This window comes from Prosopis cineraria, unplaced genomic scaffold, assembly GCF_029017545.1.
Source record: "Prosopis cineraria cultivar Desert tree isolate PC_DT_omini unplaced genomic scaffold, ASM2901754v1 PC14, whole genome shotgun sequence".
Classification (NCBI taxonomy): Eukaryota; Viridiplantae; Streptophyta; class Magnoliopsida; order Fabales; family Fabaceae; genus Prosopis; species Prosopis cineraria.
The window spans coordinates 27,712,870-27,729,303 of NW_026555345.1; the positions used below are offsets into that span (position 1 = coordinate 27,712,870).

A 16,434-nucleotide genomic window follows, 5' to 3' on the forward strand; every position below is an offset into this window, starting at 1 on the left:
TGAGTATTTCCCTAGTTTGTGTCTTTTTTAAAAAAATTGAAACTTATATTAAAAAATACAGAAGATATACACACACACACTAATACTACTACTAGGTTTATGTGTTATGGTATACATGTAATTAAAAATAAAATAATAATAATTATATACAAAGTGCAAGCACAAATGTACATAGATGCATGCTTGTGCAGATAACGATTCACGACACCATTGACTTGATGACATTTAGGAGCGCGTGCAAGTGTGAAGTGTGGGGTACGATATTTCAGTAATTTCAAATTTGATTATCTCATAATTTAATGAATTATTAGATTATTGGATTGGTGACTTGTTGACATAAACAAGGAATCGCAATTATTGTTGAGAATTGGCCAACGTGATGCCTCAATTCGTAAATTAAATTATATTTTTCTTTTCAGTTTTAACTAAAGAATACAGTAAATAAACCAAATCTTGTACTTAATAATAATAATAATAATTAGTTCGTTGAAAAACTAAGAACAATTAGGCATATTTGTCACGCACGCGTTTGTCCCTTCTAAAAGGAGCAAGGACCATTTATTTTTCCTGAATAACTTGTGTGAGACGCCAAGTATATTTTAAATGCGACACTGTTTATTAAATCTGATTTCGTTACAATCAGTGTTTTACAAGCCTAACGTGACTGCGAACCAGACAAGCGGTTCAATGTTTTTATGAACTAACTAATTAAATTAATAGTCGAATTAATAATATAATAATTAAATAAAAATATTATATATATAATATAAATAGAAAATTATTAAAAAAATATGAATATAGAAGGGAGAATCACGTCCAATGGCTTGACAAAAAAAATTATTCACAAATACAAATTAATACGAATGAATTATTATTAAAATAAAAACATGAACTTATTTTTACTATTTTTTCCCACCATGTGAATTATTAAAAAAATATATTGATTAAGGATTTATAATTTTGATTTAGGTTTGGCTCACTCAACATTGTCATTTAATTTTATTTTTTTTTAAAGCTTCAAACCAATCCAATTTGCCATCTCAACTTGGTCTAACAACAATTCTCAATTCTTTACACGATGCAACTTAACTCAACCCTTTAAATGATTTTTTGGAGAAAGCCAAGCTGCTATGCCGTTTAGCCAATAGTCTAATCGATCAAATTGTTTGACTCGATTTAATTTTTAATACATTAGTTATAGCAAGTTAATAAATTTATTATAAACGTTGTTATTATTTTGTATTAGTTTTTTTAAAATATATAATGCATTGTTCTTCTTTCAGCCAAAAAAAAATATAATGCATTATTCTTAATGTATGTTTATAAATAACAAAGACTAAAATATATTTTTAATTTTCTAACTTTATATACTTTTTATAATCAATAATGTAAAGTATTTTTTAAAAATTGAATGTTAAAAAATACAAGAGATTTTTAATATTTCAAGATATAATTAATATGTCTTTTAAAAGTTCATATAAAAAATAAATCATTTTATATTTATTTTAAAGTAAAACATCCTATTAAATAAAATTAAATATAAAAAGATTATGTTAGTTTTAAGACAATTAATTACTTTATTATATAGTGAGATTGGATAAAAAATACTTTATATTTTTTAATAGAGAGAGTATAAAGTTTTACTTTAGTCTTTTAATCTTATAAAGTATTTTTTCAATTCTCTAATAACACAGCTAGTTTCAAAAGATTATTTTTCATGCCAATTATTATTATTTTTAAAAAAATTAAATTTAATATATCAACATTTAAAAATATTTTATTAATATTTAAAATTTTAATATAAAAAATTCGTATCAATAAAATTAATAATGTTAGGGTTAAAAAGTTAAAAAAAATATTTCATAAACTTAAGGGATTAAAGTAAAAACTCATACAAAATTAAAAGATTAAATGTGTATTTTATCCAATAACAAAAGTCATAACATATTCATGTACATCAAGGTTTTACTTTTAACGACAAAATATGAATTATTGGCCAAAACTAGCAATAATATGTGTTTATCTATTTTTAAAATATATATTGATTCATTTGGGCCGTGCTTGGCATGATGAGGACCAAATTATTATTTAATCACCAATGGGTTTAATTAAGTGATACATTTAACATTTGATAATATATACCAATAGCTGTTGATCTCAATAAAAGGAGTTAAAATTATTTAAATACAATGTTACAATGTCTCAAGCTTGAGTTTATTTAAATGTAAAAAATACTTCAGAGAGCTACCCCAAATCAAAGCCATGTTTTTTGGAGGGTCCAAAATTATAGAATATTTTTGTAGGAGATTTGATTTTTTAAAATATAAAATACTTTGATAAAAAATAAAAATTTATTAATAATATTTTTTTAATATTATCATTTTTATATATCCTCTCTTTCCTTAATATTATTTAATAAATGTAAAGTATATTTAATAAACTTTATTAATATGTGTGAATTTGTCTAAAAATATTTTATAATTTAAAATAAATCAAGTATTTGATAATTTGTACACTGATATCTATCTACTACTTTTTCCTTCATTTTTTGGCCAGAATTTCCATTTTATATTATTGAGAAACAACATAAGAAATTTATTAATATCACAAAAACCAGCCCCTTCACTTTTCGGATATGCCTGTTTCCTTGATGCTCAAAATCTTTATGCCCCCATAACATAAAGCAAAATAAAACATATATCTCATTGATGTATAATTAATTTAGATTTGTTTAAGTGTTCAATAATCAACTCATTATTATGATAAAGGGACAGATTAATTAATTAATTAATAATTGAGAGTGATGGTGACATCTTTCTAGATGACACCGGCTGGCCAATTGAACAGTGCTAGGTGCTCCGAATCTAATTACTTCCTTGTTAATTAATATAAGAAATACTATTTTTAGTTCAAATAATAATAGGAAGTTAAATTACTGTAGAAAAACATTTTGGTGCATTTGATTTTGATTTTTGAATGCCACATGACTCTGTCCCAATAATTCATTAAGTCTATGTGAGGCATGGAATTAGTAGACTTACGTTTGAATTAGAGCTAAGCGTGAAATTCTTGATAATTTTAAATGTTATCATTTATCTCAGATTTTAAAATATTTATATTTAGATCAGATAGAAAATTCGACGGATTTTAATACAACCTAAAAGTAAACTCTCCCTGGTCAAGTCTAAACCCAACTCAAAGTACGAAGGGGAAATCAGGAAATTAAGTTATACATAACCAGTTGTAATTTTTTTTTTTAACGATTAACCGGCTGTAAAATTTAGATTTGCTAACAACTGGTCAGTGAAGTTCTTTAAAAAATTACACTTTTGTATAATTTTATTTAATTTTTAAGTTAGTTTTTCTAGTTTAAAATTTTTTAATTGAGTTAGTATCAGAACATGCCTCAACTAAGCTTTTTAATCACCGAAAAAATTGTGAGTATTTGTTAAATTTTTTCAATATAATTTTTTATATATTCTTTCAACAGTTTGTATGTATATATATTATTTGTGATTATAAAATGATAAGAGCATTGATAATAATAAAGTAAATTTAAAACTTTAAAAAGTATATTCTTATGAAAAAAAATATAATAATAGAGGCTAAAAGAGTCAGGTGGATAAAATCATGAAAGTAAAAACTAAAAAGACAAAGTTAGACCTTATAAGAAATTAATAAACTTTACTCACTCGAAGAAAAAAAAAAGGACTTTAGTTATTTAATTTATTATAAGGCTTCTAGCTTTTCTTATAACTAAAAAAATAATTTATTAACTTGTGGAACTTTTATCAGTAGTTTTGTGACTTAATGGCATATAATTTTTGTTTTTTATTTTTTTTTACTCATATGCATAGTCACGCTAAAGTATTAAATATAGGTATCTCTTTTAATAATGATTTTATTTATGAAAGGTCACAAATTTAATCCCACTCATTTTTAAAGAATTACAGCCAGTAAGTAGTAGTTTTCTAATATTTATTTATTGCTAAGCCTACTTGACAGTTTATGAAATAAAATTCATTTAAAAGACATTGTTGCATTAAAAAATATTTATTTTAAAAATAGTTTATATTTCTTGGGAATCAAAAAATAAAATTAGCAATCGATTATAAATTTCTTGATAGGTATACTTTCCCAAAAAAATTGGCAAATTGAACAAAACAACACCTAGGGTTAAAAATTAAATAAAATTAGAGATTAACATATATTTGTATTTACCTCACGTCCTTTGTATTCTCATGTTCCTTTCCCATGCTAGCACTTTTCTTGTGGAATACAGTCATTATCAGGAGATTGACCAAGACTTCTTCTTCTTCTTCTTTCATATTCCTATCATTTTAATAATAATATGAACTTCTTCCTTGAATAGTACTTATCCAATGATCAAATTTTGTAAAAATTCTGTTCAAAAATCACAATTATTATCCGAATTTATTCAAAATAAAATATTTTTAATAAATTTTTAAAGTCGTTTGAAACAATTGTTTATTGCTCCCACAATGCAAGTCTTTTGAAAAAAGTTTTCCTATATTGGTGTTAGTGTATGAATATTTAATAAACCACAAGGAATTTGACTTGTTAAGCATATACTTCTGATTATTGTTATAAGATGCTTTTAACCATTTCATTTATATTAAGAAAATTTAATTTTTTCTTGATAGTATAAAAAATGAGATGTATTTTTATTAAAAAAATAATTTCAAAAAATATTTTATAAATAAAATCAGAGAGAGTATTGTTTAAATCTGTTGTATTTCGACCTAATCAAAAGGTGAAGAGTTTTATCATTTGAGGTTTTGTAGCACGATTGAGTTAGGCCCAACAAATCTAAAGCGGAAATAAAATGTCCAGCCAAAAAGTCAATTATTACTTTTGCAGTGTATTGCTCATATCAATATTATCTAAAATATGAATTCAAGAACCATCTTGGCTTGGTCTTTGTTTAAAACGGCCGATGTTCCGTCCTTTTAATTTAATCGTTTACCTAACAAAAATTTTTCCCATTTACGGTTGAAATTGCTTAACTTAAGACTTAGAGAATGAAACAGCTCAGAGTTATCTCATGGAGTTCATAGGATTGGCTTTCTCAATTTCTACTTGAATATTTAATTCAATGATGAAGTATTGGTGACGACTAGAATGACGGTGGTTGCTACCATGGAAAATGATTTGAGTGGCTGCAAGAAGTGAGAGAAGAAAATGAAACAATTTTTTTTATTAAAAATAAAAGAGAGGAGATATATGACTTTTGATTTCTAACTAATATTTAAGGCTTGAAAAATGACTTGAACTACCATGGAAAATGATTTGAGTGGCTGCAAAAAGTGAGAGAAGAAAATGAAAGATTTTTTTTTATTATTAAAAATAAAAGAAAGGAGATATATGACCTCTGATTTCTAACTAATATACTTAAGACTTGAAAAGTTACTTTGAACAAGTCATTTCTCAGTTTATCATGGCAATCATGGTTTGCATCCTTAGGTTCTGATATCATCTCTTCCTTGTACTCGGCATCTGTCTTTTGTCTCTTCTTCGATCCCCTTCCTAGACGGTGCAAGAACTTTTAAAAATAATAATAATAGTAGCAGTAAGTCCATGTAATTTGATTAACTTTTTGTTTTTTATTTTTGTAGTTTCGTTTCATTATTTTCAATCTCTCTTTTTAGTTTGATCCACTGCAATGGTTAGCTATTTAATGGGACAATTCACCTTTATCTTCTACATTTTATTCAAACCAAATAAAAAAGGTTTTCTTTTCCCTTATCTCTTATTTTTAATTATATCTAATCAATTTATGTTCTCGTCAGCATATTAAGCTTGCAAAATGTAATGAAATTAACTCTATTATTACCAGCTCATATGTACATTCTATAAACCATGGGGATACACGTCATCAATTGATCAAATTTATGATATAAAATTGCCGGGACTGAAAAATTAAACACAAATAAATTACAATAACCGTTACACATTTTCATCTTAAGTGGCTTCGATTATTTTAAATATGTTTGATGTTTATCAACAATATACCAAAGCCTCCCATACATTGCAAAGTTTAAACTGTTGCCATGTAAATATAAAACGTCTAATTCAGGGCTTTGTCAAATTTATTAAGAATTTGCAGAGTATTAAGAATGAACATTGAAAACGCCAGGATAAGGGCATAGAATGTTAGCAAGATTCAATTTACAAAAACAGAAGCCTGCCTGATAATGTTTCACGCGGAGCCGAGTTCGGTACACAGTACAAACCTCAAATCCCAATTTCTAAATAGTACCATCCCCAGGCCATCCCATACAAAACCATACAATCACAATTTTGCATTCAAATCCTACACATTACAGCTATGGCTTTAAATCTTTCATAAGTGAATCAAATGAAGGGCCGTCACCCTATTCTCTAACTATTAACTCAGTTGAGACTGGCTGAAATTGTCATACAAGACTAACAAAATTAGGGCAACCTGGATCGCCGCATCTGCAACAGCCGGTATCATGGTAATCACAACGCAACCAGAATCAGACACCAGTCATCCCTCTTTCCAAGGGCAAGCTTAACTATCTACTTGTTAGTAGTACACAAAGAGCAACCTCCTAGGACTCAAGACAAATACAAGGTTGTAACTTGTACAAAATACAAGAATCAGTCAATACATCAATCGATAGTCTAACAATTAACATAGAAATCATGTCATAAAGCAGCCTATAGCCAGTCTATTTCTCTATTTCTCTCCAGAAAATTGAATGTCAAATTCGGCACACTAGCCTGTCTATGCAATGATAACAAAGGATAAACAGTGATTGTTCTTGGAATACTAAAGGACTGCAATACTATGCCGTCAGGACAGAAGATCCTGATTTAAATTCAATTCGCGATCATCTTAAACTGGAATCTGGAGAGCTGCTGAGGAATTGTGGATATAACAGGGCCATATCTCTGCAACAGAGCAAATTAGTTATGATATGCACAAATGTCAATATAGGAAAAAAATTGTAACTGCTATAATCAAGAAATTGCAAATGGCAAGCATTGAAAAACTTCTATTATGACTCCCAAATAGTAAACAACATTTTAGACAAGCCCAAAAATTGGCCACATCAAATTGATCGAATTCCCATACTTGAGCAGATTCAGTTAAAAGTCTCCACATTTAAATTACTTCAACAATAAACCTACCACATTGAGTTTTTCAAACCAAATACAGCCATAACCATACCTGAACATTGTCATACAGTTCAAACAACGGGACAGCAAGAAGTTTAAGGTTTTTGGGCACTGCAAAGTACTCCCTCTCAGAGAGGTGGACAAGGAAAAGTTTTTTGCACTCCTGCATAGATTAATCACACATTCGTAAGCATGGACCCAGAGAGTCAGGGAGATATTGCATATCCAATTATATATTCTTGACAAATCACCTTCGGTTTTGTTATGTGAGGAGGGCAGTATGGATACATAATGGTTTCAAAGTTTGGCCTCCACCAGATTGCGACACACTCACCTATCTGCATCAAAGTGAAGTTCAACAACATCATATGCATTGAAAATTAGTTGCAAGCCTGCATAAATCTCAAAGAAGATGAGCTTCAATCATGTGTCTGACACTACCATCTGCATCCGTGATTAAACCATTAGAGAAAATTACACACGTGCCCATGGGCATAAAATCTAAAAACAATTAACCTTGCCCTTTTATTTTGGTCAACAATCATCATTCTTGCTTGACTGTTCAACAGGACAGAAATTGTCTCCATTTCCCATCCCCATACTTCCTAACGTTAACCGTCATCTATTCTTACTTAGTTACATTTAAATCTTTGTTTTGAGTCCCAGGGAGTAATATCATGGGTAATGATACCTGCCAGTCTGGCACAAGGGCTGGTGAATTAGCACCAAGCTTGCTGGTCAACTTTCTCCTCAGGCCCTCAATTTCTGTCCCACAAAAGAAAACAGTTCATAAGGGATAAATAAAACTTAATATTTTCCGATAATTTGATATTTTGAATCAGGAAATGCAAGACCTTACCATTCTCCCCTGGCTTGAGGCGTCCACCTGGAAGTTTGCAGAAGGTATTTCCAATTTGTAAAAGAAGTATGTGAGGATGATTGTGTTCTTGTACCTGCAAAATACATATGCTAAGACCAGAGAATAACGAAAATGCCCAGTGCAGATCCATAAAAGTAGAAAGCAAAAACCTTTTTCAAACCCAGTAATGTCATGCATGAGAATGTAATGGTAGGATATTAGAACATTTAGCACAAGAAAAAAAGAGCAACCAGCATAAGAATAGCTACGGCCAACATTATAAGTGTTTGCCCAATATTTTACACTTCTCTACTTGTCAAAACACAACAGAATATTCATTTTCCATGGGCAATGATGTCAGCCTATAATCTGATTGCCAAGATGACATTTTAAGCAAATGCAGGGAAGAGTGAGTTACACAGACCCCTTGGAGTATACTGCCATTACATGAGTTGCTTCAGAAAGTGCATATATGATATCTACTTTGAATAAAGAAACGGAAACAGCACAGCATCCATAGTTTAATTTTCAATACATATTCCCATGTATAATTCAAAATCCTTGTTGTCTCCCTAATGAAACTTGATCTTGTAACGATGCACAGCTTCTCCTTTAATCCTCTCTTACTATTCTGGGGTCGACAATATCTAGACTCATATTTAACATTTGCGCATTTCTTATAAAAGATAAGGGATTGGCATTTCTAAGCACCTGTACTTTCTAAAAGTAAAAGCTTAGAGAATGGAATTGATTTTTAGACCAAAACTTAAATTAGGGTATATAATTATTGGCCAAAAAAATAGAGTATACAATAATTCCTACAAGAAAGATAGGTATGCACAATGAAGGGGCAAGAATGAACCAGACATTGTTTAGGCATGAGGCACAGAACTCAAATTTACAGTGGTGGCCCTTCCTTCTTCTCAACCTGGCTACACCAGTATGAAAGTGATTTTGCCATGCTTCAAAAAAGGTTTATGTAATTCACTGTATGCACGAGATGTCTAGGAAGTATAAAGAGCCAAAACCAAATCTTAAAGTTTCTCAATTTACAGTCATGTAATCCTCCCAAGAATCAAAGCCCCTAAGCCAGTGCTCAACAAGGAGTAAATAAAGGTCGCGCTCCCAATGTCTGGGGCAGATTATCTATGGTGTGAAGATAATATATACATTGATATGACAAAAAGGAGATGATAACATAATTGAAAGCATGAATACCACATACAGAAAATAATAAATTAGTCGCTAATAAAATCATATAACATGTCAACACAAACTGCTAGTCCACAGCTTTCCAATGGAATAAACTACTGTGTGGGAAACAAAGATATAAAGATACTGGCAAAACAATAAGCGATAAGTCACAGAACATACCAATAAGATGCCCTCTACGCTGGTCCTCATCCCTTCCTTCATGTAACTGCAGCTCAGAAATAATTCCATTTGAGAACGTTATGGTTATATTTGGACATGAGCAATGCATAGGAGTAGAATACAAAAAACTACAATGCTTATGCCAGGAACCTCATTTCGAAGGAAACTTAACAAATGATAGCAGAAACAGTTACACCCTATTTGGCAATTCAAAATCATTTCTGACACTAAAAATATCATATTCTCCCCATATAGGTTCTTTCTAGGAACAGATCTCCTGAAGTTGGCTTTTCATGGAGTGTTGAGAAATCAGCAAAAACTAAATGTTGTCATTTCGGGAAAAAATAATGACAAGACTTCATCAAAATTTACCAAACAAAAATTTCAGAGATTCCACAGGCTTCTTTACTCACAAAAAGAAACCAAAAATAAAGAAACGAGCAAGTATCGCAGAATGCCTTAGTCCCAATCCCATGCCAGCAGCACAGTTACCATAAAAAAGGTTGCACAACATGAGTTTATTATACTTAATTTATCAATTTTTTTAAATGATTGCAAATGGCAAAGTTTTTTTAAAGCGAAATATCCACATTCAGAGCAAATTGAAAAGGGGCATCCAGGGAGAGAACAGTTAAGGTCGTTCTAGGGTTAATGAAGTTTGACGAGACGAAGCCGAAGAGAGCGATAGTAAATGGAGAAAAGAGACTAACTTGACTTTCATACGAGCAAGTCGATCAGCGACGGAGGTGTCCTTCTCCATCTTGGGCTCCTTGGTCCCGAAGGTGTAGCTGGAAAGCGGGTATGTGTTGACCACCTGAGACGATACCATATTGCTAGTCGGCGTGTCTCTCTGGAGGACGCAAGAGAATCGAAGAAGCAGCGCCTGAAGATCTGAACAACGATGGTGTCAGTGGCGGAGTGTGTTTCAGCTTTTGTTTGTGATCTCCTTCCCTGGCCGCCTCCTCTCCGCGCTCCCGCTCCCCGCACCACCCAATGTAACCATGGCTGTATATATTAATATTAATATTAATCACTATCATTAATCATTTTTATTCCCATTACAATACAATAACCACAAATTAAACATATAAGAATAAGAAAAATAAACATCTTTTTCCTATATTTCACTAAACTTAAAAAATGAATTATATAATTTGTTATAAAGTTGCATATTAACTCAAAGGATTTAATAATTCCTATATGAGAACAAAATTTGTCATTTTATAGAAAGGTACGAGATTGGGAAGTAAATGAAGTTCTTAAGAAAATGATAAATAGCAGAACTAATGGACTTGTTATGTCCTTATTGAAGTGTGAAATTGTTTTGGTAAGGAAGGGGTGTAATAGTTAACTAAGTTATTTAATGAGATATTATAGTCAAAGAACCTTAGTTCCTATTTACAAAAATAAAAAAGGATATTTAGAATTGTACTAACTATAGAGATATTAAACTTATGAGTCATACGATGAAATTGTGAAAAAGAATGATTTAGTATAGGTTGAGATTGAAAACTAATATCTTTGAGAATCAGTTTGGCTTCATGCCAAGTAGAAAAACTACAAAAACGTCCTATTTACTAAGGGAATTAATGAAAAAGCATTGATATAAAGGTAAAAATTTACATATAATTTTCATTGATTTGAAAAAAGCTTATGATCGAGTACCTTAAAAAGTACTTTAGAAGGCATTAGAAAAGAAGGGTTTCCGGGTTGGCTATATTCGAGCTATATAAGACATGTGTAAGGGAGCAACAACTAGTATAAGAACTATAGTGGTGAAACAAAAGACTTTTCTATAAAAATTGAACTGCATCAGAGATCATCTTTGAATCCTTATTTATTTGATCTCATCTTAAATGTTTTAACTGAGTATATTTAAAAGGAAATTCCTAAATGCATGCTTTTCACAGATGATATAGTTTTTATTGTGAAGACAAGAGAGAAAATTAACTGTAAACTTAAGTTATGGAGGAGGACAATGAAATCAAAAGGTTTTCGTTTGAGTGGGAGTAAAACAAAATATTTACATTGTAATTTTAATAAGAGGTCAGTAAGTGGTAATTTGGAAGTGAAATTGGGTGATCAAATTATACCTCAAGTGAAAAGTTTAGATATTTAAAAGCGATTATTCAATATAATAGGAAAATTGATAGAGATATTGCATATACGATACAAACTGGGTGATTTAATTGAAAAAAGGCTAAAGGAATTATTTACGATCAAAAAATACCAAATAAACTTAAAGAGAAGTTTTATTAAATTGTTATAAGACCAGCGCTGCTATATGGTAGTGAATGTTGAGCTTTAACAGGATAACAAGAGCATAAAGTTAAAGTTAAAGCAGTAGAGATGGGAATTTTGAGATGGATATGCGAACATACACGTAAAAACAAAATAAAAATGAGCGTATATGGAAAAAAGTGGGCATCGCACCTATTGAAGGAAAAATAATAGAAAATCATTTAAGGTGGTTTGGACATATACAAAAAAGACCATGAGAGGCACATGTTAGAAGAGTGAAACAAATAACTTTGAGCATTGTCAAAAGGGTAGAGGAAGGCCAAACAGAACACTTTTGAAAGTTGTTGATTGAGACATCTTAATTAACAATATTTCTAAAAGCTTAATAAATGATATAGTACAATGCCGTCATATAATCTATATAGCTGACTCTATCTAGTGAGATAAGGCTTGTTGTTGTTATTGTTATAAAATTGCATATTATAATGATACTCATGCACTAAATTCTTTCTTTTTTTATTTCATTGAATTAAAACTCTTTTTCATTGCATACAACTTTGTAAATTGTACAAATTCCACCATCAGGTGCCACGTTATTAAGGAAAAAAATTATTATCTTTTGAATGTTTTTTGGAAATTTTTCATTAAACCCTAGCCAAACTTATTTACAATCAACCCATAAAATTCTGAAACATCAGTTTAGTCACCATGGTTTCATTTGGGCAAAATTAAAATTAAGTTTTTGAGAGAAACGACACAAATAACCTCCATCTACTACATCAATTGTTTTTTTTAATATAAGGTCACAGAAAAAATGTGTAGGAAGAAGAAATTAGGTCAAGTCTACACTCATAAAGATTCGACACCTTAGGGGTGGATCATCAAATTAGTTGTTTATTTTTTTCATAACTACATAAATTGTTTATGCTATTAATAAGAGTTGCAAATTCCACCTATGTCAGTTTTTCATTTTTCATGCATCAATTATTCATTTTTCCTTTACAAGTTATTCATGCACCTAATTTCACTTGTTTATATTCATAATGGTGTTATACTGCTGATATAAGTTGCAAATTCTACCTACATTAGCTACTTATTTTTCATATATCAATTATTCATATGCCTAGCTTTGCTTGTTTTTATTTATAATGGTATGATGCTATTAATGAGTTGCAAATTTCTTATATGTTAGTTATTCACTTTTCATACGTTAATTGTTTATTTTTTCTATGTCAGCTGTTTTTATTTAAGGAGATTGTGGTTATTTGTGTCATTTTCCTTAAAAACTCAATTTCAATTTAGCCTAAATGGGACCTATAAAAATTGAACTAATGTTTCAAAATTTTACAAGGATTTATTGTAAAGTTTAGTCATTGGGGGTTTATTGAAATTTTCCCATTTCTTTTCATAATTTTCTGTCCTTACTGTCTCTTTCCACTTTCTCCTCCATCTAAGCTAAGCATTAGTTCCTTATTTATTGTTGATTGCATTTTATTTTTATGTCATTTTTAATCTAAAGATAACAAATTTATAATTGTTATGAAAATAGAAGTTGAAAGGAGGAGAGAAGAGAGAAAACTATAGTGAAACAATAATAAAATAGAGAACTTTTGTATTTTCAGTATGTCAAATACAATTGAGGTGTCTTTTATTTATAGACACAAATATATCAATTAAAGTGAATAAATATAAAAGATAATAATAATTTGAAGATATTATAGGAACCGAAAAATATTGACAAATCTGAGATAATGGACATTCATATAATATTATAATATTCTTAACACTCTCCCTTGAATGTTCAAATATTGGGCCAAATTAAAACCTTAATAAGAAAAACCCAATGGGATAAAAACTTAGTTAAGAAAAAAGAGTACACAATATCATCATAATTATTGAAGTTGCCTCATTAAAAATCTTATCAGGAAAACTCAATGGGACAAAACCTTGGTTAAGAAAAAAGAGTACAGCATAACCTTTACTCCCCCTGATGATGATATCACCCCGTGTTATTTAGTCTTCTTGAGTCATTGTATCCTAACTTGTGTGTTAATTTTTTGAATATTATTGTTGCTGATGCCTTTGAGTCGTCTTTTTAAATATATCTTCTGAATATGAACACATTCTTCACTTGTGGTATATCTTGTGAGAGTAGAAAAATAATTTGATATACATGTATTTTCATAAATAAATAATCTCTCAAAAGTCAACTTGTATAGTTCAAACTAAACATATATAACACATGCATAATCGATTGATTTTGATTCTAATTAAGTTCAATAAATCAACCACATATAATAATTCTTCAAGCATATCATATCAAGTACATAGCTTCATTGTAAATTAAGGCAATATCATAAATTTTGATATGAAAGCATTCATATATGATGCTTCAGGATCATATTTCATCATCTTCTTGAAGAAAAATAATCTTGATTCTCATCTAATCATCTAATATTTTAACATATTTCTCTAACAATTAAGTTTTCATATAAACTCTTTAGGATATTCAATAATGCCCAATTAATCAAATCTGATGCAAATCAATATGTATATAATCATATGAACAAATATAATGAACAAGAAAGTCTCTTAAAGCTACCATTTAGTAGATGCATATCAAATTTTTATACTGCCAAAGTAATAACATATCAAAAATCTTTTCATTCATCACACATTATATTAATGCATATTTTGAATCCTTGTGAGAAATTCTTATATTGAAAGTCAAGTTTTGAATGTGACATTTCATTTTTTTTTTTACATAAATGCTCATATATAATCTCATACTTTAAGTGCTTGAACTATTAGTTCATAACTTTCATATCATAAACAAGTGAATATAATTCTACTTGTATTGCATCCTTTTTTTTATTCTATCAAAATCCTCATTTGATAGTGATATTTCATTCTCATTGAAAGTGTTGGTGACAACTCTCATCTTTTTGGTTCCATCAATTCTCATATTGACATAACTTTTCAATATCCCTTTATTATTATCAGGTACCTGATCCTCTTCTAGGGACTTAAAGTTAGTTATGTCTTAGCCTCTTCTAGAATGTCAGCCTCCTTAATATGATCATCTCACTTATTTGCTCCTTTTTCTTTCTATAATATTTTTTCTTTGCAATTAATTAGCCTTTCACGCTTCAGGTGTGATTTATTTTTATTTATACCTTAGGAGCATTATTAGCTGGAGCATGAATTCGAAATTTCTTCTTTTTATCAATATTTACATATCGGGCAACTATTTTATTTCATGAATGCAACATTATATGAACTTTTGATTCATGTACAAGGATCTCTATAACACATCGATAATGCATTCATGTATTTTTTTACTTCTAGCTTTTCATCATCTCTCTCTTTTATTGGGATTACAAACCATGCAATATAAGCCTTTTATATCAATTTGTTTCATATAGAAATATTATATTAATTCATTTAGGAACAAACAAGAAGAAGAAGATTCTTAACCAACATTTATTCCCAATCTTATTGTGTGTTCATAAGATGAACGCTTGTAGCACTAATTGAATTCATGAATTGTGCCACACATCACAACTTAATTAAATTCCCATTGAACCATAAAGACTTTGGCATTATTTCCAACTTTCTTTTGAAAGTATATTTCATACATAGTGGTGGAGCTTTCATCACAAAGTCTCAATCTTTAGCTCTTGACATAAGGTTAAATTATAGTGGGATGTTGACAATACTTTATTAGCTTGATGTTTTAAAGTGCTACAATTGCAAACTTGCATGTTTAAATGGAAAATCTTATTGTCATAAATTTTGGTCTAATCATCTTATTAAAAGTATAAATAATCTTTTATAGACTATTCTAATGAGTAAGCTTTTCTTCATTCTATAATCATTGAGAACCTAAGATATGAAACCATTAGTGTTCTCAAGTGATTCATCCTTATCACTATATCAGCAATTGTGTACATAGTAGTTATTTCTCTTTCACAAACTCCTAATTGTGAATTGATAAACATTTATAACTATCTTATAGATGAATCTACCAATCTCATTAAATATTTGCATGGTTTACATGGTATCTAAATGGACTCACTTCCACTCAATATATTAAATATCTAGGATCCAATTCCAATTATTGCTAGTAATAGTATCATAATTTTCCTTAAGCAGCATATGAGAATTCTTGAAGCATGTAATGTGTTAATTATTTAGGAAGAATTTTCTAGTTCTTCCATGGATATCATTGTAAATTCTTAATAATTCTTGCATCAATATTGATCTAAAATGATCTAACTGATCATGCCAAATAATATAAGTATACTTCTAATCTACCAAACTAAAGTAACAATAAACTTTCAATTTGCTAAGAATTGTAAACTTATGGTTACAATCTTAATATGACATCTAATATCATAAAAACCCTTAATAACTTATTTAAAACTCATGTAAATAACATATCACAAATGAATTTTTCTTCACCAGTATGAAAAATCTTTGAAAAACACTATTAATTTTGTACAACTCGATATACATAAAGAATAACACCATTTAAAATAAAGGATTGTTAATCCTCTTATTTATATATTATGTAAAGAAATTTTTTTTTATATTAAGTTCTTTAGGAAACAAAATACAACTAGTTTTACATTCATAATTTTCTATAAATACCTTGAAACTCTTGCAATTTTTTTTTAGCATTTACAATCAATCAACGTTTTAGTATTAATATTTTCAATAATTAAGATAATCTCAAATATTTTATTCCTTATATATTGATCATAATTATCTAATCAGATTTAAATTTCACT

At 29.2% G+C, this 16,434-nt stretch overlaps 1 protein-coding gene across 1 annotated transcript; it reads right to left on the reverse strand.

The window, feature by feature from the left end:
• Positions 1-6,159: 6,159 nt before the first annotated feature.
• LOC129291992 (pre-mRNA cleavage factor Im 25 kDa subunit 2) lies at positions 6,160-10,389 on the reverse strand. Its single transcript, XM_054929485.1, has 7 exons — positions 10,111-10,389; positions 9,401-9,446; positions 8,027-8,120; positions 7,859-7,932; positions 7,419-7,505; positions 7,220-7,330; positions 6,160-6,939 (listed from the first exon to the last, which is right to left on the reverse strand). The coding sequence occupies exons 1-7, from the start codon at positions 10,227-10,229 to the stop codon at positions 6,868-6,870; spliced, it is 603 nt and encodes a 200-aa protein (XP_054785460.1). The 5' UTR covers positions 10,230-10,389; the 3' UTR covers positions 6,160-6,867.
• Between the last annotated feature and the right edge of the window lie 6,045 nt (positions 10,390-16,434).